We start from the raw sequence: 22,269 nt of genomic DNA on the forward strand, positions 1-22,269 counted from the left end.
CCAGATGGACATTGAACCTAATAGAGTGATACCATTGTACTACAGCATGGGGTCTGGTTACTGTGTTATGAGGGAAGGGTAGGCACCAACAGCATCTTGTGTGTGGGAAAGATGAGCCTCTGCCTTCAGATTACCACAGAGGGTAGCAGAGATACCTAGCAGAATAACATCATGAAGATGGCTGTACTTCCTCATTGTATTTTTATAAATTTGGAGCAGCCCTTTTCTCCTTGTGTAGTTGCAGTGGTTTGAGGCTGAGGAGTTTGAGCTGAGGTGTTCCTTAGAGGAGATGATCAGAGAGTCAGTGTGGTGGTTTAGAGTTTTGTTCACACATGGAATCTGTCTAAAGGAACAAAAAGGTGGTTCTGTAGCTGGATTGTGTCCTACAGACCTCTTTTCTGCAAGTGTTGCTTATTTGTACAGTGCTGGTAGATGAATTTGAGAGCTGGGCTGTGTGTGCAGCCCTGTGAGGGTCACAGAGTACAGAAAGGAGGGCTCCTCTCTGCCTTGGATGGAGCTGCTTACAATCAGTCTGTGTGCTGATCTAGCAAGGGAATGATGTTCCAGGCAGAAAGGTTCTGTCTCAATGCTCACACCTATTGCTGATGAGCTCTGCTCTCTCCCCCAGACCAGTGCATTGTGGATGGCATCACCTACGACGTGAACCAGACCTTCCACAAGCGCCATGACGAGGGGCACATGCTGAACTGCACCTGCTTTGGCCAGGGCCGGGGCAGGTGGAAGTGTGATCCTGTAGGTGAGTCACTGGCTGTCCCCCCTTGCCAGACACACTTTGTGCCTCTGTACAAACTGGCTGTGGTATGGACAAGCTGGCGTGGGAGTTTGGGCCCAGTCTTTGTCCACTTTCCGTCTTGAATTGTACAAAAGCAAAAATAGAAGCAACACTGCATTTGCTGGAGGGTAAGTGAGAGGACATTTGTTAATTTAAGGACATATGCTTGGGTTATCACACCTGCCACAGAAAAACCACGACTGTGGCAAGCATATGGTGTAAAATATGGTTATGGTAGCAGGGCAGTTAGCCTGTGGTGATCTGGCTGGATTGTGGTACCTCAGCTGTCAGCAGGGCTCTCAGCCTGAACACTGATAAAACATTCAGCTGGGCCCTGATGCTAGGATCAGTTTTCTTGCCTTTCTCTATCCTAAAATCTTTCAGAGTTTTCTCCCTGAACTGAGGAAGGAACACCAGCATATATTAACTTACCTTGGACTGAATTGATTTTTTGGCTGCCCTTTGTTCTAGCAAAGAGAGAGCTCAGGATGAGAACACGTGTTAATAGTGCTCTGGAGGTTAGCTAAAACCATCATGATTCTCTGCAGGAAGGAGATTTCATGTCTTCTTCCTCCCCCCCTTCCCTAGAAAACCTTGATTGTAAGATAAGACCTGACTGTTTGGTTTGCAGTTACTAAGTCCAAGAGAGCTTCAAACCATTGCCAAGAAAACCTATTAGAAATTGCTGGTTGTGAAGCTCTGCTTTATTAAGGGTAGTATCTCTATGTGTTTACTCAAGGAACACAGATTGTAAAGCTCCAGAGAATTACTAGTTTGAAGGAAGGGGTGGGGGCATGATTTCAGCTATCTGTGTAAGTGCAGTTAAAGTTTTAATTTTGTTGGCTGTCTCTAAACAAAGCTTTTCTTTATCCAAGCAAACGTAATGCTGGTTCTCACTGAAGATTTCTGTGGAGCCAGGCACACATGCAGTTGTCAGGGCAGAAAGTGTGCTGAAGTGCTGAACTGTGCTGTATTTACACTAGCTTAGCTGATTTCAAGATCTGATCTGTCCCCCTTTGGTTTATACAATGGTAAATCTGGAAAGATTCTGCTGAAAATAAAAACATTCTGGGGACTATTAAAACTTAAATGAATTCTGAAGGCAGGAGGAATTTTTGCCTTTGATCTCCTTGAGAGCAGCATGGTTTAGCTTGGGATGAGAGATGAACTCAGTTGGCCAAGGGCAGGATTGACCTCCAGAGTGGATGACATTCTTTCTGGAAGGAACACCCCACAGAAATGCATCACAGCTGAATTAGCCCCCTAATATCCAACCTAATACATGCAGTGCTGTATTAAGAGCCTTGATTTGAGACTCCAATTCTGTTGCCACTTTATTTTTATGTACCTCTATTTGCAAATAAACATCGGTGCTGCATTTCTTTGTGCAAAAAGGGGGGATTTTTTTGCTTTTGGGACTTTTTTGTAGCTATTCCAGTGTGGTTTCAGTAACACTGTGTGAACTGTCCCTCTTGTGCCTCCAGACCAGTGCCAGGACTCAGAAACCCGGACCTTTTACCAGATTGGAGACTCCTGGGAGAAGTACGTGCATGGGGTCAGGTACCAGTGCTACTGCTATGGTCGTGGGATTGGAGAGTGGCACTGCCAACCTCTGCAGACCTACCCAGGTAAGAAACCAACAGAAAATGAACTCACCTGCTGAGTGAGACCTGAGGAAGGCCAGCTTTCCACTCCTCACCTGCTGAGGTTTCTGTACCTAATGTCTTTTGATTTCTTCTTAAAACAGAACAGATTCTCCTGTCCCTTGTCAAACACAAGCAGTGGTCAGGGACTGATAAAGAGGGGCTCAGGCTGTTTGCAGCTATTCCTGAGGCCAGAGTTAGTTCAGAGAATGACCCTCAGTGCACACAACAGCTTGGGCTTACATTGCCTCTTGGTATTTAGTGGTATCACATGTGTAATCTTCAGTTTATATTTCCTGAAACTCACATGTGTGGTTCTTCCTTTTCCACTCATTACAGAAGCAAAATCCATCATGGAACAAAATGTTTTTCCTGATCAGTGCCCCAAAGACATTAAATATTTGAACTCTTGTTTGTCCAGGCAATTCCAGGAACTCTATAGGAATGGGCAATGCCTGTTTGTTGGTTGTTCAGCTTCAGTTCCCTGAACAGAACATGAGGGGAACTTCTCTACTTTCCTGTTCAAGGTTGCAACTGCCACTGTCTTAATCTGAATAAGATGAAGTATTAAGGCTTGCTGAGCTTCATTTACTCCTGTTGGACTGCTTAAACAAACATCTCCCTGAGCTATGTGAAATATGCATGCCTCCAGCCTGGAGACCAGGCTTGGGGCTGCTTTAGACACAAGAGTGACTGAAAATGTGTAAATAAACCAGATCTGATGTTTCTGAATGTAGGTTTGGGGTTAGGTGAGCTTTGAAATTTTCTGCCTGCGGGCAGAAGTTTGTTTTTCTAGAAATCCTGTTAAATGGGGAACAGGTATATATGTCACATGGTTGTCCAAATAAATTATTATTAGAAATGTTGGGAATGGGGTGAGGGTGCAGCTATTTAATGGCTTAAACACTTTTCTGCAGATTCCAGGGATCTCTTTGCTGGGATTTTCTGAGAACTAACATGAGAACAGTGCTGCTGAGTGTTCAGTGACACCTCCCAGTGAGCCCAGGTTCTCTGAAAAGAGAACCCATAGGGTCATAAAACCTGTCCTTCTCTATTGGAGAGCTTGTTGGAGGAAATAGGCCTGAGCCTGACCTAGCTGAATGCAATCAGTAGTCTTAAGCATTAGAGCACTGCAGAACTTGTATTTTCATCAGTTCATGGCCCTCTTTTGTCTCAGGACTTCCACCTACCCTTCTGGTGGAGTTAGTGTGCAAAAGAAAAGTCTCGTTATCTGTGGAGTCCTCCACAGAGTCAAGAAAATTTAGTGTTTCAAAGGAACTGAAGAAGAAATTTAGTAAAATAGTAGAAGATTAGTGTCTATTTTCAGGTTGTATTCAGTGTCAGATCAGAAATTTTCCCTCACCATGCTGCATGATTAGACCTGCATTTGGCAGATGGTTTCTATCAGCTTCCCTGCTCCATTTCAGAAGATATCAGTGAAGAAAACAATTATTTGCTGAGAAGTTCCCCCCATTTCTTTGAAAAGCAAGGCTTTGTATTGCAGAGTTTTTCTGTACTAGACCTATCTCATTTTCCATTTCATTGGTAGCTTACAGGAAATGGACCCAAGCAGTGCTCATTAACTTCCCCACAGAATTTATTCTTACTCACTGGTTTTCTAGGTGGCAATGAAGGATAGGAAGACAATAGAACTGATTTCCCATGTATATATTATGTGAGCCATGTGGTTTTCTTGCTTTTTGATGACTCCACAACATCCCCAGCAGGTTAAAACAGCAACTCTTTTTTTTTTTTTTTCAGGCTCAACAGGACCTGTTCAGGTGATCATCACAGAGAGCACCAATCAGCCAAACTCCCACCCCATCCAGTGGAACGCTCCTGAACGGTCTCACATCACCCAGTACATCCTGCGCTGGAGACCCGTGAGTGCCACATGTGTCATCATTTGTTCCTCAAGAGTCCTTTATTTGGCTTTTCCTGGTGTCTGAAAGAAGTGGCTGACACAACTTCTGCAAACTTGAGTTGCTTATTCAGTGTCTTTGGCCTCTTGAGGTCAACAGCTACTCTTGAGCATCAAGGGGAGAGCCAGTGCTGTATAAACACTTCATGTTTTCTTGCCCAAACTTCACTGGTTGCTGTGTTCATAAAATATTCTATTAAACAAAGCACTAGTACAGCAAGCAGGCAAGTTTATATCCTTAGGAATGCAAATCCTTGTGGAAGCTTCTTCATCCAAAGAAATGCTGCTTTAGTAACATGTGCATATGCAGAAACTACTGGGATCCATTTTTATTCTGTTAATGTGGAGGTAAAAATGATTAGGATATGAAGTCATAAACAGCTTGTGTAGGATTAAATAAACAGTCACGCCCATCTTCTCCAAAGTCTAAACCAAAACTGGTTAACCACAGCTTGTTGGCTGGCTCCTCTGTGAGGAATGATTTGGTTTAACCAGCACAGATGAGCTGAGTTCCAGCTCCCCTGAGTACAGCTTCACAAAAGACCACTTAATGATTAAGAACATTAGTACCTCAATGCTGCCTGTTATTAAGAGAACAATAAAGGCCCAGATCCAAATCCATTGGAGGCACTCAAATATTTTACTGATTTCAGTGTATTTTGGATGAAGGCCTGAATGAAATGGACTTTAAAGCACTGGAGTACAAACCTCAGAGGATGGAGCATTATTTTAAAGCTTCCCATGGAGTTCAAACACAGGGTAGAAGGGAAGAACCTCTCTGTATATTGTTTTCAGATGATGGCTTTGGAGTGTTATTATGAACAGGCTTCAAAAGTATCTTTTCCAGCCAGTACTTCATGCCTTACTGTGCTTTTGGTGAAGGAATGAGTTGAATTTATAACAAATAATGCTCCTTTTAAAGGGTGAAGTTCACAGCTAGGTTGTTTTTAGTTTAACCCTGTAAAACCTAATAACTCAATGCCATTGGTCCTGCTTCTTGGCATATTTTTCTCATCTCCTTTGACTTGCTTCTGTCTGTGCACTAAAGCCATTCAAGTCACACTTGTGTTTGAATATTACAGGGAGCAGTGGCCACATAGCAGGTTAGGTCACTCGATTGCCCTGCTTGCAGCCTAGGGAATCTCTCACTGTCTGAGTGTCCTTTTTCTTGCAGAAAAACTCAGGCAGGCAGTGGAAGGAAGCCACCATCCCTGGCCACAGGAACTCCTACACCATCTCAGGCCTGAAGCCTGGTGTGATTTATGAGGGACAGCTCATCAGTGTGCAGCAGTATGGCCACAAGGAAGTCACCCGCTTCGATTTCACCACAACCAGCACCACAGCAGTGACAAGTGAGCCGGGCAGGGGGACATCCAGGGAAACCTCATCTCCTTCACCCACCTCCTTGCTTTGTGCATCCCACTCAACACAGAATTGTAGTGATGCTTAATGCAGCCTCTCTCTGCTCTCTCTGATAGGCAACACTGTTTCAGGAGAGACAACTCTTCTTCCTCCCGTGGTTGCTACTTCAGAATCGGTCACTGAAATCACATCCAACAGCTTTGTTGTCTCCTGGGTTTCTGCTTCTGACACCGTTTCTGGATTCCGCGTTGAGTACGAGCTGAGCGAGGAGGGTGACGAGCCCCAGTACCTTGGTGAGACAGTGCTGTGTGTGCCAGGGCAAAGCAGGGTGATGAGCCCCAGTACCTTGGTGAGACAGTGCTGTGTGTCCCAGGGCAAAGCAGGGTGATGAGACAATGCTGTGTGTGCCAGGGCAAAGCAGGGTGATGAGCCCCAGTACCTTGGTGAGACAGTGCTGTGTGTGCCAGGGCAAAGCAGGGGGATGAGCCCCAGTACCTTGGTGAGACAGTGCTGTGTGTGCCAGGGCAAAGCAGGGGGATGAGCCCCAGTACCTTGGTGAGACAGTGCTGTGTGTGCCAGGGCAAAGCAGGGGGATGAGCCCCAGTGCCTTGGTGAGACAATGCTGTGTGTGCCAGGGAAAAGCAGGGTGGTGAGCCCCAGTGCCTTGGTGAGACAGTGCTGGGTGTGCCAGGGCAAACCAGGGGGATGAGCCCCAGTACCTTGGTGAGACAGTGCTGTGTGTGCCAGGGCAAAGCAGGGTGACGAGCCCCAGTACCTTGGTGAGGCAATGCTGTGTGTGCCAGGGCAAAGCAGGGTGGTGAGCCCCAGTACCTTGGTGAGGCAATGCTGTGTGTGCCAGGGCAAACCAGGGGGATGAGCCCCAGTACCTTGGTGAGACAGTGCTGTGTGTGCCAGGGCAAAGCAGGGTGACGAGCCCCAGTACCTTGGTGAGGCAATGCTGTGTGTGCCAGGGCAAAGCAGGGTGGTGAGCCCCAGTACCTTGGTGAGGCAATGCTGTGTGTGCCAGGGCAAACCAGGGGGATGAGCCCCAGTACCTTGGTGAGACAGTGCTGTGTGTGCCAGGGCAAAGCCAGGGGATGAGCCCCAGTACCTTGGTGAGGCGGTGCTGTGTGTGCCAGGGCAAAGCCCTGCTCACAATCAGGGCATCACTGCTCTGTGGCACTCAGTAGAGCTGGTGTGAGCATCACAGTGAGCACCTCCCCGTCTTTCAGTAGGATTCAGTTAGGATGTGAGAGTGGCAGGAGCAGCTTGGATTAAAAGCTCAGTTCTTTGTCTTTTCTCCATTAATAGCAGTAAGAGAGCAAGGCAAGTAAATAGCAATATCCCCTCAGAATGTTGTCCCAGAATTCTGCAGAGGAAAACTGCCTGAGCCAGGAGAGGTGTATGGTTAATAACTCTGAGTAGATATAATTATTCTTTTCATCTCCATGAATCTTTGCTCCATTTTCTTTGCTCAGTGTTTTTTTTTTTTTTCATTTTACAATCATGTAAAGTTACTGGCTTCCACAGCATCCTGAAATGAGCAGCAATGCAGATGAGACAAGAACCAAATCTGTTTCTGAACCTGCCTCTCAGCTGGTTTCCTTTGGCATACCTTTGTCCTTCCATCAGAATGGACAGAGAGAACTCTTTCCCAAATGCCTTCTCTTGGCGCTTATCTCATGGATATCTCATCATATCTTGACTGCTCTGTCAGTTGTTTTGTTTGGATCAAATCTTCCTCATCTTTGATAATATGGCAGTTTAGCTGAGCTGAGAAGCTGGTTAAAGGCACTGGACTCAGACACAGGAATTGAAACTGGTTTTCTATAATTTTCTGTAGAGCCCATGGCACCACTACATGTAATTTCATTTGAACTTTTTTCCTAGTTTCCTGTCCTAACAGTGGTAATAGCAATATCTCACCTCAAGCATTTGAAGTTATAATAGTTACTGGGACATGAGTGTGGTAGAACATGACAAAAAGAACAGCAATCTCCTGACCTAATAATTCTCCCTGGACTGTTGCTCCCCTGAACTCACAGGCTTGGGCACTGAGCAGTGGTGGCACTTGTGGGGACTGCCAGCACTGTCACCACCTTTCTTTCTGCCCAGACAGCTGAGCTGTGAAGCAGCTCCTGAGCTCATTGTCTACAGACAGAGGTTTACAGGCAGACTGAAAGGCAATTCCTAGTTTTCCCCCAAGATGCATGGCTTCAGTCTGGTCAGCAAGGAGCTGCTTCTTGGGGAGTTTTCTACATCTGGCACGTAGGTGAACATCTGGGAGAAGGGAAAGAAGTTCACCAGCCCTCATAATGTCATTCTTCTCACTCATGAGTCAGTGTTTCCACATAACCTACTCATGTGAAAGTTTTTCCATATATTTCTGTACTGAAAGTTCAACAGTGAGGGTATGAAATGAGTGTTCAGCTGAAATGGCTACAGTGTGCAGGGGGCTGCTGCTCAAGCTGCCCTGCAATACCTTTGGTTGCTGCTCCAAACTCTCCACACAACTCTTCTGAGGTGAACCAACCACAGTGCAGAGAAACTGTTGTTTTATTGCAGGAAGACTCTGCTTCAACCTAGATTAGAACAGGCTTCTCAATTATTTAATTTGGAGAGAAAGCAAGAAGATGGAGTTGCTAAACCAAATTTTTCTCTCCTGCCTTCCTCAGATCTTCCAAGCACAGCCACTTCTGTCAACATCCCTGACTTGCTTCCTGGTCGCAAGTATATTGTTAATGTCTACCAGATCTCTGAGGAGGGAGAGCAGAATCTCATCCTGTCTACTTCACAGACTACAGGTATGTTTTGGTGGCTGTAGCTGCACTTTGAGAGGTGCTGTTACTGTTTGCTGAAGATATTTTTGTTACCTCTCATCTCACACTTGCTGTCCTCCTGTGTTTATTGTCTTAAACAGCTCCTGATGCGCCACCTGAGCACACAGTGGAAAGTGTGGATGACACATCCATTGTCATCAGCTGGAGCAGACCACAGGCTCCAATCACAGGTTTGTCCTGTTGGAGTGCATTTATTCTGCATTATTGATAGAACCTAAAATGTAGGTGAAAAGGAAAATATAACTCTGGGACAAAGGTATTGCAAAATTCTGCCTGGTCAGAGAGACCAGCTGGAAAGCACATGGGCAGTTCAGCATTTCCTTGGCTTCAGTGGCTGAATCAAGCAAGGCTGGATGTAAAACAATTCCTTCTGGATTTGTGTTAAATAAAAACAAGCCCTTATATTTGTATCTGTCATCCAGACCATCCCATAGTGAGCATGAGAACAGTGCAGGCCTAAAGCCACATGTCAGACCTCAGAGAGATCCTAACCCAGGTCAGACTGTGCTTTGGAAGGTGGTGTGGGTGTGTGGTCTGTAAGTGGGACGTGAGCACAGGCAGGCCACAGGTCCTGCTGCAGTTCAGGACTATTTTTATCAAAGCTCAGGAGGGAGATCAGTTCAGCCCTCATTTCTAGCATTCTTTGTGCTTGCTGCTTGTGCTGAGGATTACATATTTCTCTTGCTTCAGGCTACAGGATTGTCTACGTCCCCTCTGTGGAAGGCAGCAGCACAGAGCTCAACCTGCCTGACACTGCCACCTCTGTGACACTCAGTGACCTGATGCCAGGGGTTCAGTACAACATCAGCATCTATGCTGTGGAAGAAAACCAGGAGAGCACTCCTGTCTTCATCCAGCAGGAAACCACTGGGGTCCCACGCACAGGTAATGCTCATCTTCTGGGGTTCAGTCACTGAGGTTTCTGTTGCTAGCTAAGGGAGTGCTTAAATGAACTCAGTGATGGTTTTGTGGGCTTGAATTTAAGTTTCACTGGTATTGAAGTTCTCTAGTAAAATCATACTTATTGACACAATTAAAACACCACTCTGCATTAAGAGGGTGTAATTCCCAGGGACTGGATTGCAGGCAGGTCTTGCACTGTCTTCAGAACAGAAATCAATTTCCCAAATCTTCTTAGGGGGATTCTGCTAAGAAATCCTCTGAAGTGCCTGGTGTATTATTTTGACCCAGCACTTGGCTCACAGATGTTCAAGGTTATGTATCACACACCACAACACAATGTTCAAACTGTTCACCTGACTTTTACCTCTCCCTTCCAGTCCTACCCATTATTTTCCTTTGCAATCAGTGGGGATGGGAGATTGCTCAGCATTGACTGATGTGCCAAAGCAACACCATAGGATCTAAACTTGAGGCACTCAGTATTTAAAAAACTTCTGGTTTCAGGGTTCTTTAAGTATCCAGTTGGACTGAATAACCAAACCAAAAGAAGGGATAGTGAAAGAATTGGGATTTGATGTGGTAAGCAGTGGAATTTCATGGTCCTGCAAGTTGCAAGCACGTGTTTGCAAATGGGAATTTACCAGGAATGAACTCAGCTCAATGATTTTATGGTTTGGCCTCTGCATCTTCCAAAAATGTGCACTGGTTAACCTTAGAACAGTATCAGTCCTAGTCTCAAGAAACTTAATTTAAACACAGGAATTCAAGGGTGCAGTACTGTGGCCCAGCACTGAGGGAACTGCATTTTGCATTTGACTGCAGTAAGGCCAGATCAGCCCCTGTACTTGTTTAATTATAAAAGGTGGATTTCAAGTTAATCACAGACATTCAGAACATGCTGTGGGTTTTGAAAACCCTCTCTTTTAATTTTAGAAGGAGGTTACTGTTTCCAGCCCCTGGAGTACTTTTATTTCCCCTCAGGCTTTGGTTATGCATATACTTGAAGTTCTGTAGCATATCACATCTGGTCTTTCAGTTCTTTCTGTCACAGCAAGATACCTTCTGAAGACAGAGTATACTTTAAAGTAGATAATGATGTTTAGAATTGCAGTCTGCTTGAATATTGTCTGGGAATGTGTGTAGGCATGTTTACAGTGAGGTTACCCTGATTTTTTTAATTTGGTAAGTAGTCTTGGGCTAGCCATCATTCAAGGAAAATTCACTTTTTTTTCCTTCCATGGAAACCAATAACTCCTCCTCCTGCTAAGGACTGCCTCTGGCAACTGTTGTACCCCTGTGCTTTCAGATGAAGTGCCTTCCCCCAGAGACCTGCAGTTTGTGGAGGTTTCTGACATCAAGATCACCATCATGTGGACCCCTCCCCAGAGCCAAGTGTCCGGCTACCGGGTGGAGGTGATCCCCGTGAACCGCCCCGGCCAGCACGGCCAGAGGCTGCCCATCACCAGGAGTGCCTTTGCTGAAGTCATTGACCTGATCCCAGGAACAACCTACCTCTTCAAGATCTTTGCTGTGAACCAGGGCAGGGAGAGCAAACCTTTGACTGGGGAGCAAACCACCAGTAAGTGTCTTTGTCCTTCCTCTGTGCTTTTTTTCAGCCTTTTGAAGCGTGGATTTTTCTGTCACTTGGAGAAATGTATAAACAGAGCACTTGAAGTGCAGCAGTTCTAGCCCAGGAGGTATCCCATCAGTAGGATGACAGGGCTGGGAATTCATTCATTCTAACAATGATCTCTTCAGCAGATTTATCCTCCTTCAGGGCTTTCCAATGGGAGTTCAAGTCTCATGGCACTTTAAAACAATTTCATATGGCTGGAATTCAACTTTTTTATTACTGGCTGAGAATTGATGGACCCTGCAGTTCTTTTACAGCACAGATCACAGCCTGTGACTTTTATAATTTTTTCTTTCTTTTGCTGGTACCTTAGGGCAGATTTCAGTACGACTTAAAAGCCTTGCTGAGGTTCCTCTGAAAATCCCCATCTCCCTTCTGACAGCTCCATACCTATCTGGCTCCCCTGGCAGCAGTAGCTGTTGTGCCTGCACATGCAAGGAAGGCTCATGGAGGATCCCTCAGCATCTGATTGCTAATGATCTAGAGGCAGTGCAGCTCCTCACTAGTGTGAGGTGAAATGCATTTTGTCAGGCACTGTTTTTTGCTTTGGAGCAGTGGCTGGGCAAGATGTAGGTTTCAGACGGAAGAGTAGGAATTTTATCTGGGTGGTTATCTCTGTTTTTGGCCCAAGAGGAGCAGATCAGACAGAACATGGAGATAGTTTGTTTGATCAGGTCCTGTTTATTAGGCAATTGAAGGGTGAGTGGGTATTTGTGATGGGTCACTATCCAAAGGGACAAAATTCAGCCATGTGCATCTGCTGCTCTTCTGCTACTTTTCAGTAAATAAGAGTAACTTCTGAGAACCCAGCCTGGCTCTTTGTAATATGAGAGGGAAGGAAAGGAAATGGGATAATCTGTGAATATAGCCATGCTGTTTGAGGAATATCCTTACTTCCATCCATAAAGTTATGAGCAGTGAATAGTGCCTGTCCCTTGGCTGTGCAGGAGAATGGGATCCTTATGTCCATCCTTTGCCACAGGTGTCTAATTTGAGCCCAGCACAGATGGTGTGAGCACCCTCCCTCCTCTTTCAAGCGAGGCTTTCAAAAGCAAGGATGCGACTTAGGAATCTGAGCCCTCTTGGAAGCATTTAGAACAAGAGGGGCTCAGTTCCCAGCCAGATCTGTAATTTTCTGTGGTTGTTTTGAGGAGCCTGGGCTAGGTGTAGGGTTCCTCTGACACTGCACAGAGAGGTGTACATTGGAGTATAGACATTTAATTCAGACAGCACAGTCACAAATGTCTGGAATCATTTTCCATAGGCTGTGATCATCTGCTTAACTGCTTGGCCTAAACCACATTGCAGAAACTATTCACATAAATTGCATCCTGTAATCGAAAGTCCTGGGAAACAGAAATCATTCAGGGTTCCCAAGGAAAACCCTGCAGCAAAAGTCTCTTCCCACGGTGTAAATGTGATTCTCTTTTTGGCCTTCCGTTAAAAATCAGTCTACAAATAAACTCTGAGTGTGCGTGTGGCTTTTTAATCTTCCCCTTTTCCCTCTGCCATGGGGAGAGGAAGTGATAGAAGCCTAATAGAGCTGGCAAATTAAATGGTGCAGAAAGGAACTGACTTTAGGCTACACATTTTAGGAAGATACAATCTTTGTCAAATGAGACTTAGCCCAGATCTAAGTACCAGCAAGGGATAAAGTTGACTTTCAGCCTGTGGGTTGGAGATGGGCTTAAGCCAGGTTACACTCATCCTTTTCAAGTTCTCCCCAGTTTTTTCCAGTGGTGGAAGAAGGAAGACTTCACTTCCTTTTTCTTCCCTCCTCAAAAATGGAGAAAACAAAAAGGACAAAAGCATCTTCCCGCTGAATCACTGGGAGAGTGATGAAAGCATTAAATTCTTTTGTCAAAATATTACTTCTCCAGGAGGAGAAAAAAGAGCATTGATGAAACTTCACTGCCCTTAAGTTCAATATATGGTTAGAATATAGAAATGGTGGGGAGACTGTGAACTCCTTCCTGCAGCCAGTGCTGCCCTCTCTGCTGTGGGGGCAGATTCCTCTGCAGAGCCTCACCTTGCCTCAGCCCAAGGCAGTGACATCTCCACCAGTCACTGTGGCTCCAGTGAAGGAGCTGTGCTGCCTCAGCCTCTTGTTGATGGAGCTATCTGGGTTATCAGCTTCAGCAGATTCTCAGGGGCACTGATAAAAAGGGGAGGAAGCCTGGTGAGAGCTGTTCCCTGAGTCCCAGGGCAGAGATGAGCATGCTTGGAATTGTTGGATGGTCGGTTCCATGGTGTGAATATTTTTAAGTAGATCTAGGAACTGGTTTTCTGCAGAAAGTCGCTGACTACTACTTATTTTGACATTCAAATGACAAAGTAGGTCTGGTTTATTTTGGGAAGGGATTTTGAGAGGACTGGGCAAGGATTTAAAAGAATAAATCTTTTTCATGGAAAAGGGCTAAAATTGGCTTTCCGTGCTTACACTGACAAGTCTAAACCAAGCTGGTTTTTAAAAAATGCTCTGCACTCATGAGAAACTGTTGAAATTCCTGAGTGTGTTGGGGTCAACCTTTAGACTGCCTTCCCCATGGGATGCAGAGATGGCAGAGACCCAAATCAGTGCAGCCTGGAGCACTCAGGTCTGCCTGTCTCAGTGTATTAATGGATGGCACTGAGGCGTGGATGCAGAAGTGAAATAACTTCCCAGCTCTCTCGCAAGTCCCACCTTCTCTCCTCCCACACACAACCCATCAGAAATCCAGGCCATGGTTTGGAGGTGGGGGTGAGGTGGGGGTTCAGCTGTGAAGCTGATGGGTGCTCTGCTTTTCCTCCCCAGAGCTCGACGCCCCCACCAACCTGCGGTTCCTCAACACCACGGAGCACTCGGTGCTGGTGCTCTGGACGCGGCCCCGCGCCGTCATCACGGGCTACAGGCTGACAGCAGGGCCCACCAGGGGAGGGCAGCCCCGCACCTACAACGTGGGGCCCTCTGCCACCAAGTACCTCCTGAGGAACCTGCAGCCTGGCACCGAGTACACCGTGTACCTGGTGGCCGTGAAGGGTGACCAGCAGAGCAACAGAGAGACCGGCGTCTTCACCACTTGTGAGTGAGGCACACACGCGTCACATCCCCCTTTTATACCCTGGCCTTCTTCAGAACTTGTGCTGAAAGTGCCTATTGTGAGTTGATTTACAGGGGCAGCCTTTTGAAGTAGCATTCCAGCAGCAGAACAGCTTGGGAAATGCTCCTTGTTGTTCTTTCTGAACTCGTTGGCAGGAAAAAGGAGCTATTTGCATAAAAAAGCTTTTAGTAAAATACATTTCAGCTTTTCCTGATGATTAAAAACAAGAGGGCGAACTTTACTACTGGTACCTCACTTTTTGCTTAGCTGGATGTCAGAGAAATTTAATTTTACTTGATCTTCCTAATTGCTTGGTTTTGGCATGACAAATGAAGGAAAGAATACAAATCCCTTTAAAATGGGCAAGGAATGATTAGTCTGGTACTTACATAAAGCTGAAAGCAGTCATTTCTCAAGCTCAGCCATACCATCTAAGGCAGCTCAACTGCAGTTACCCAAACTGACACAAACATTGTATTCTATGGGGTTTTTTTGGGTTTTTTTTTTTTGCATTTCAGTCATCTCTCTTTGTGATGCTGGTTTGGAAGAAATATTAAGCAGATTTTGGAAGGAAAGGGAGTACTGTAACAACCCCCACACACTTCTAAAAAGAGCAAATAGATCCAGTATTTAAATAATGATGATGCCATCACACAAACTAGCAAAAGTCAAAGCCACCCAAGCCCAGAACCACATCCTCTTTTGAAAAGAGAATGTGGTTTCTTTTAGAACAATGTGAAACTAAAATAAGGGCTCAAACTTTCAATCAGAGTACCATTGTTGACATTGGCAAGGTGCTTTTTGCTGACAGTCCTATCTATAAATATTCCTCAAGTAGAATGTGATTTGATATCTTAGATTTAATATATTCTGGCTTGTCTGAATGAACCCAGTCCAGTTTGAGACTGTAGATTTGATTAACCAGGCCTCTTCATTAATGGCATTAATGAAGGCCATTTTGAATTAAACTCAGTGTTGTTATTTAGGCTGATTTTGGCATGCACAGAGGCTTTGGCATCTGTGTGGTGCTTCTGACAGATGTCAGTGAGACCACAGATGCCTCAGACTGACGTTGGCTCCTTTCTGCTGACTTCACAAGATGTTGGTGAGGGATGAGATGGTCCTTGCTGGGACAGCTGGATGACAGACAGGGGTGTGCTGTTCTTCTGATTGGAAGGCATATGGTGGGTGAATCAAAAAAAAAAAAAAAGTGGGTTTTGAGGAACACTTTAGATATCATGCCAAAAAACAGGATTCCCAAAATTCTTGGAGCTGGATGCATAAAGGATCATGCATCCACTTGAGTATTTTTGTTTGCCTCAGGAATAAAAGCTCTGGCTGTGATTAGACCACTTGCATACTGTGTCTGTCAAGCCCAGCAGCAGACAAAAATCATCTGTCAGACCTCTCCCAAATCACTGGATTTGGGATCTAGTGATCTAGTTCAGCACTCATTTCATACCTCAAGCTATTTGTGCTGCTGTAGGTCAGGTTTTCAAACTGTTTGGAGCCCTCCCATCAGGTAGACTTGAACTCTGGCCAATTCACTCCACAGATCAGCCTGCTGGCTCTGTTCCTCCTTTTAACACAGAAGTGACTGAGACCTCTATTGTCATCACCTGGACACCTGCCCCAAGGATTGGTTTCAAGGTAGGAGATGATAAGTCTTGTGTTGGCTTTTCCTCTTGCTTCACTGTGGTGGGGAGGGCAGATTGAAGCCATTTCCTATGGACTGTGGTGAAGATGGCAGCACAAAGGGGAGAGGTGCAGAGGGCCTGTTGCTCACAGGGAGCAGGTTTAGGTGACAGAGGTCAGTGCAGACATGGGGTTTCAGCTCAAGTGGGACATCTAGAGCACGAGTTACAGGGCTAACAGCTGGAGTTCAGCCCTGGTGGTGCTGCTGGGTGGTCAGTCAGGGGCTGACAGCTTGTGACTGAAAAGCACAAACCCCTGTGCCCTGCAGCTGGGAGTGCGGCCGAGCCAGGGCGGGGAGGCTCCGCGCGAGGTGATCTCCGACTCCGGCAGCATCGTCATCTCCGGGCTCACCCCCGGCGTGGAGTACACCTACAGCCTGACAGTGCTGATGGATGGCCAGGAGAGAGAGACCCCCATCATCAGGAGAGTCACTACACGTATGGCACCTGCTCTTCCTCCATCATTCCCTTTTCCACTCCTCACTGCCTTCTGGGAGGCAGTTCTGGTCTTTCCATCCTGTCGTGGGCTGGTTTTTCAGTGGCAGCAGCACTGGCTCATGCAATGCAGGGTCACAGCTTCAGGGGGGTATTTCTGGCTAATTCCAGAGGTTGAGGATATTGTGGGGAGTGGGGTGCTGAGGCAGCCAGGATGGCTCTCAGTGCCATCAGTGACCCATTTGTCTGAACACTTGCAGCATTGGCTCCACCGACCAGACTGCGCCTGAGGTCCAATCCTGACACTGGCATCCTGATTGTGTCTTGGGAGAGAAGCACATCTCCAGGTAACCTTGTGAACTCACTCTCTGCTCAAACCTCCTCTTGGAGCAGAATGCTAGCTAACACTTCTTCTGTGGTGCCTTGCAGTTTGGTGGGAAGTCACCTGCTGATTTTAATTTAAAGAAAAATGTACCTATTTCTAGGTATATTTAAGGATATAATTTGCAGCTAACTATAACTTGCTGTAGGACTCTTAATGGTTTACATTCTGTATAAAATGCTGATTTGGAGCACGAATGTGTTAGAATATTTCAGCTGTTTTAAGGATTTGAAGGGTTTCTTCAAGTATCTCCAGTGGCTGAAAAACAATCTGAGGGAAGGAAAGCAGAATGGACCACAAAGATTTGTGGAAGTGATAAATGGAAAGTGAAAGTTCTGACAATGTTCAGAATGAACTCTTCTCCCACAATATCTGATGAGAGCTGCACAATTGACTCCCATAAAAAGTGGATTAAAAGTTTTCAAAAACCTCTGTTGGTAGCTGAATCTTTTCCTGACAGAGTCCTCAGAGAAGTTCCTCTTAAAACTCCTGAGATTTTCAGTTTGTTGAGGTCCCAAAGGGAACAGAAATGCCATGAGGGTGGCATGGCTAACTCCTGGGAAGCTCAGTTAGGATTGCTTGACAAAGCAGCCTCTTTCCTGTTGGGCCCAGGGTGGCAAAATGACTTGTAAAATATCACATGTTTGCTTCAGCTGTTGCACTGAGGACTGAGGTAAGTGGATCCAATAGGAAACTCCTGACTCTGGCCTCTGTATTTCAGGCATCACTGGGTACCGTGTGACCACTGCTCCCACGGATGGGCAGCAGGGCTCTACCCTGGAGGAGGTGGTGGGTGCAGATCAGACCACCTGCACCTTTGAGAACCTCAACCCTGGCGTAGAGTACAACGTCAGTGTCTACTCTGTCAAGGATGACCAGGAGAGTGTGCCCATCTCAGAAACCATCACACCAGGTAACCAAAGCTTGAGCAGCAATTTCAGCTGCCCAAGCTCAAATGGCTGAGCCTGAGAGTTCTATAGTGCAGAGCTTGTGTTAGTCTGCTGGTAGAGGGCTTAGACTTCACATTTAGTCTCAAGAAGCAGAATAGCCACGTTCCAGTCTGTGACAGAACTTCTTACACCAGTGGATGGGCAGCCTGTGTGGTGCTCCACAGGCTGGTCATCAGCACATGGATCTGCTGTGTCAGTACACTGAGCTGGGCAGCAGCAGCAGGGATTTAACTTAGCCCTGAAGTGCCCCAGCATCTGGAGCACAGCTGGTGGGAGCAGGAAGTAGGTGAGCAGAGGTATGAGTGGGAAAGAGCACAGGAGAAATTCTGGCAGCACTGGTGGCAGATGATCACTTGAGCACAATGGAGAGGAAAGCCAAGATGGAAAGGTCCATCACTGTAGCACTTGAGGCACAGTGTGGAGTGTGCCACCTCACATGACATCTGTGGGGACTGCAGAAACTGACTTTGTAGCCACAGTAGCAAAATTAATATGCATTTCCCCAAATGGTTGCGTTTAGTTTTCCTTTGTGAAGGCTTTGTTTGTTTTTGTTTCTGCTCTGAGATGATGCCAGCTACTGTGTTTGCTTGCTCTTGTAACACTGCTTTAAAATTTCTGTGCTTCACTGAAGTGCTGTGTGCTCCCTGGGGTGAACTAATACTGTGATGCTGCATAGTTATGCAGGAGTAGCTTTAGCCCTTCACCATCTTCTGGTGAGGGAAAGCTAAGAATGTATGTGTCTGGCTTTTACAACTCTTAAAGGTGATATGGTACATGCATTCCATGTGGATAAACAACTATTTTACAGAAAACTGGCTTTTTTTTTTTTTTGCATCTATTCTGTAAAATAAGTGTTTTCCAGGAAAGACATCAAAATAGAACAAAACCACTATTATTAAAGCAATATTTCTGTCCCTGAATTTCTTTTCAAACTAACTTGTAATGAACAGAATGGACACAGAGTCCTGCATCTTTGACTCACTGATGTCTGATCCTGAGTGAGGGAGAGCATCCATTAGTTCCCACTGGTTTCGGGATCACCCTGATAAAGTTACACAGCCAAATCTTGTGGCTTCAGTCAATACCAATTTATTGACTTGAGCAACTGAAGGTTTGGCCATTGTCAATTAAAGATGCACCCAAAGTTCCCCATTCCCTGCCCAATTCTGCTGGTCCTAACATGCAGGAAATGAGCACCTTTGCTAATGGAATAATCAGTAGGGAAAACAGTCACAGCTGGGCTTATTTTCCCTACAGAAATTTAGGCAGCATCTTAAAGGTCATTAAAGGGCATTCTTATTCAGGGGCTAAAACTTGGGATTTTGAACAATTTTAGCCACATATGTGAGGCTCTTGGGCACATCATATGCTGGGCATAACCTCTGAATTCGGGGATGTTGTCACTCAGACAAAATGAATACCATCTAAAGGTCATTTTTAACCATTTCCATGTTTCCAAGGGAGTGTTCTGTTGCTTACTGTTTCACATCATCTGTTTTTAGCACATATATTGCAGCAGTTAGTTGGTAAGTAGACCTTGAGGAATTCTGGGCCAGATCCTCAAGCCATTGCAGGGATTTGAGGCTTTTTTCCAAGTGCAGTGGAAATAGTTCAGACAGTGGATGATCTACTCTGGAACTTTGTGAAGGTTCTCAGCAGCCAAGGGTCTGATTTAGCCTTTTCAAGTGAGTTGATGTTTTTATGATCCCAGTGATAAAAGATTGACCATTTGAACAAAACAAGAGTTGCAGAGGGTCAATCAACAGAGCTATTGTTTTATTTGCACTTTAGCAAACTTTGCTCTCTTGTAATTTACCTGTAGAAAGAAAAAAGGGCTGTGTTTTTTCTGCTTCTGTTTTTGTCAGAAAACGATGGGTCTTTGTGGCTCATCATTGCTCGAAGTTAATTTGTTGGAAGTTAAGTGCCTCTTGTTGGGCTCTTTGAAAATTTTATGTCGAAAGAGAACTGGGGTTTCAGCTTCTGAGGGGATCGGTGTTTTAGCTTCTGTCTGCCCAGGGAAGCAGCTGGAGACTGGTAAATCTAAGAAAACAAGCTGAAAACAACAAAAGCAAAAACACAACAAAAACCACCCCACCAAAATCCTTCCTTTTCCCCCAAACCCCAACAGAAATTGTGCATATCACCGCAATTGCTTCGAGTTCTGTCGATGTCAATAGTGATGAACACTGCTTTTTTCTCCTTGTCTTTCTTTTGCCTCTGTGTGTCTCTGCCTCTCCCATTTGCTCTTTGCCTCATTAGAGGTGCCCCAGCTCACTGACCTAAGCTTTGTTGACATAACTGACTCGAGCATCGGCCTGAGGTGGACCCCGTTAAACGCCTCCGCCATTATTGGGTACCGCATCACAGTAGTGGCAGCAGGAGAAAGTGTCCCTATTTTTGAAGATTTTGTGGACTCCTCAGTAGGATACTACACAGTGACAGGCTTGGAGCCGGGCATTGATTACGACATCAGTGTAATCACACTCATTAATGGTGGAGAGAGCGCCCCTACCACTCTGACACAGCAAACGGGTGAATTTTGAAAACTTCTGTGTTTTGTGACGTGGATGGTGTCACTGGCTGTCACTGGCTGTCGGGGTGCTGGGGCTTTGTCCAAAGAGGAAATGAGCCCCTTGCTGCAGGGAAGCCAGGCAGACCCAGCTGGCTCTTTTCCCCAGATGGCAGCTGGGGATGGATGTGGCGCTGCTCATTTTTGAATTGGAAGCATTTTAATACCATGAATGACTGCAGACTTGCCAGGTTCATTCACCTTCTGCTGTTCAGATTTCCAGGATCCAGTTGGAATCAAGAGCCTGAAACATGAGCTGTGTGTTTGCCAGATTTTAAAACTGTGATTGCTCAAAATAGGAGTGCTGGAGGGCAGAGCAGATCAGTGGACACCCTCCAGCCTTGACAGCTGTTTGAGCTTCCAGCAGCCCATTTCCATGGTGGCTCCACTCTTTCCACAATGCCCCAAAGGATGCAGATGGGCACCACTCCCTGAGTATGTGCCAGTGACAGCCATGCCACACCATCAAGGGTTTCTTATAGTGCATGAGCTGAAGGAGAGCTGGAAACTGGTTCTTGCATGAAATCCTGTTGGGTTTGAAAGTCCTGAGGCTGTAAATCCTCCGACATGAGTAGAAGTAGAGTCATAGGAAATTAGTGATATACCCTCTCCTCTCTTGTGTGTGCATGTATGGATTCTAGATGAGATTACTTTTCCATCTGTAGCTGCTGTATGGCAACTTTAAACCTCTCTTGGCACCACATCTGTAATACAAAATCCAGCTGCTAGAAGCACATCCTTGAAACTTGCTACCTTGTTTTTAAATTAGCCCCACGGGGTACATTTAACATATCAGGAATTGCCAAGAGGTTAAAGCAGCCTGACAGCAGTGCAGACACATTTTTCTCTTAACTGCAGTAGAACCAAATGTAGTTTAGAAGTCTGCATGAGTCTGATGCCGTAGTCAGTTGTGCATGAGATACCTTCTCTGGTGGTTGATTCCCTGAGCAGACCCCTTGCTCAATATGAGTCTGAGAGCTGAGGTGGGTTTGTTCTTTGCTGTGCAGCTGTGCCTCCTCCCACTGACCTGCGCTTCACTAACGTGGGGCCTGACACCATGAGGGTGACTTGGACTGCCCCGACCTCCATCGTGCTGAGCGGATTCCTGGTGCGCTACTCGCCCGCCAAGAAGGAGGAAGATGTTGCAGAGGTCACAGTCTCACCCTCAGACAACATGGTCATCCTAACAAGTGAGTGGGTTACCTGCATAAATCAAACAAACATGAGAAGCCCCTCATCATAAAATCATAAGATTAATAAGAGAAAAGACCTCCAAGGGCTTTGAGTCATCAACTTTGCACCACCATGTGCCAATCCACACACACCACCTGAACACTTCCACTCCTGGCCAACATTTCAGTGAAGAAATTTTTCCTGATATCCATTCTCAATCTCCTCTAGTGCAGGTTGAGGTCTTGTCTTTTTTTGTTACCTTGGAGAAAAGACTGGCTTCCACCTTGCTACAGGTTGTAGAGGGTGAGAAGGTCCACATAGCACAAGATGAGGCAAAAAAAATTGTTTGAGTGTGGCTGGCCAAATTCTCAGCTCACGTAAAGTGATATTGCAAGCAGCCTCATAGAAACTCACACCAAATGGGATTTGGCCTCTAGCTTTACCCAAGTTAAAGCCAAACCACGGGCAAGTTTTTTCCTATCAATCCAAGGACAGTGATGAATCAGGCTGTGAGGCAATTGCATTGATTTGCAGCCTGGTTAGGTATTAACAGTAAATACGTGTTGTTCGCCTGGTTTGCCAGTAATGTCAAGGACTTGCAGTGCAGAGGTTCAGAAGAGGATAAGAATATGCAAAAGGCCATTGCTCCTTTGACTTTGTATGCTCAGACCAGAAAGCACATCCTGTTTTGGAACCTTACAGGACATGGCAGCAAAAATTGGGCATTTTCCAAAAGCCGACATTAATTTTTGGGGCAAAAGCTGTGTTGTATTTATAGTTGTTTGGTTTTTTTTCTCTATCTGAGAACCTGGTTGGTTACATAAGAGACAAGACCTGTTTTCAGAATAAAAAACTAAATCTAGAGTTTGTCTGAGTTAGAACAGCTTTGTT

At 45.7% G+C, this 22,269-nt stretch overlaps 1 protein-coding gene across 1 annotated transcript in view; it reads left to right on the top strand.

The window, feature by feature from the left end:
* Positions 1-22,269, top strand: part of FN1 (fibronectin 1) — a 53,352-nt gene that overhangs the window by 13,582 nt on the left and 17,501 nt on the right. Inside the window, exons 11-26 of the mRNA XM_058027712.1 lie at positions 629-757; positions 2,278-2,421; positions 4,198-4,319; positions 5,532-5,709; positions 5,836-6,012; positions 8,395-8,523; positions 8,640-8,729; positions 9,250-9,444; positions 10,769-11,041; positions 13,890-14,156; positions 15,731-15,825; positions 16,139-16,307; positions 16,565-16,651; positions 17,408-17,599; positions 19,896-20,168; positions 21,213-21,395. Of these exons, the coding sequence (XP_057883695.1) occupies positions 629-757; positions 2,278-2,421; positions 4,198-4,319; positions 5,532-5,709; positions 5,836-6,012; positions 8,395-8,523; positions 8,640-8,729; positions 9,250-9,444; positions 10,769-11,041; positions 13,890-14,156; positions 15,731-15,825; positions 16,139-16,307; positions 16,565-16,651; positions 17,408-17,599; positions 19,896-20,168; positions 21,213-21,395 (2,703 nt within the window). The remainder of the gene's footprint in view (positions 1-628; positions 758-2,277; positions 2,422-4,197; positions 4,320-5,531; positions 5,710-5,835; positions 6,013-8,394; positions 8,524-8,639; positions 8,730-9,249; positions 9,445-10,768; positions 11,042-13,889; positions 14,157-15,730; positions 15,826-16,138; positions 16,308-16,564; positions 16,652-17,407; positions 17,600-19,895; positions 20,169-21,212; positions 21,396-22,269) is intronic.

This window comes from Melospiza georgiana, chromosome 7, assembly GCF_028018845.1.
Source record: "Melospiza georgiana isolate bMelGeo1 chromosome 7, bMelGeo1.pri, whole genome shotgun sequence".
Taxonomy (NCBI): Eukaryota; Metazoa; Chordata; class Aves; order Passeriformes; family Passerellidae; genus Melospiza; species Melospiza georgiana.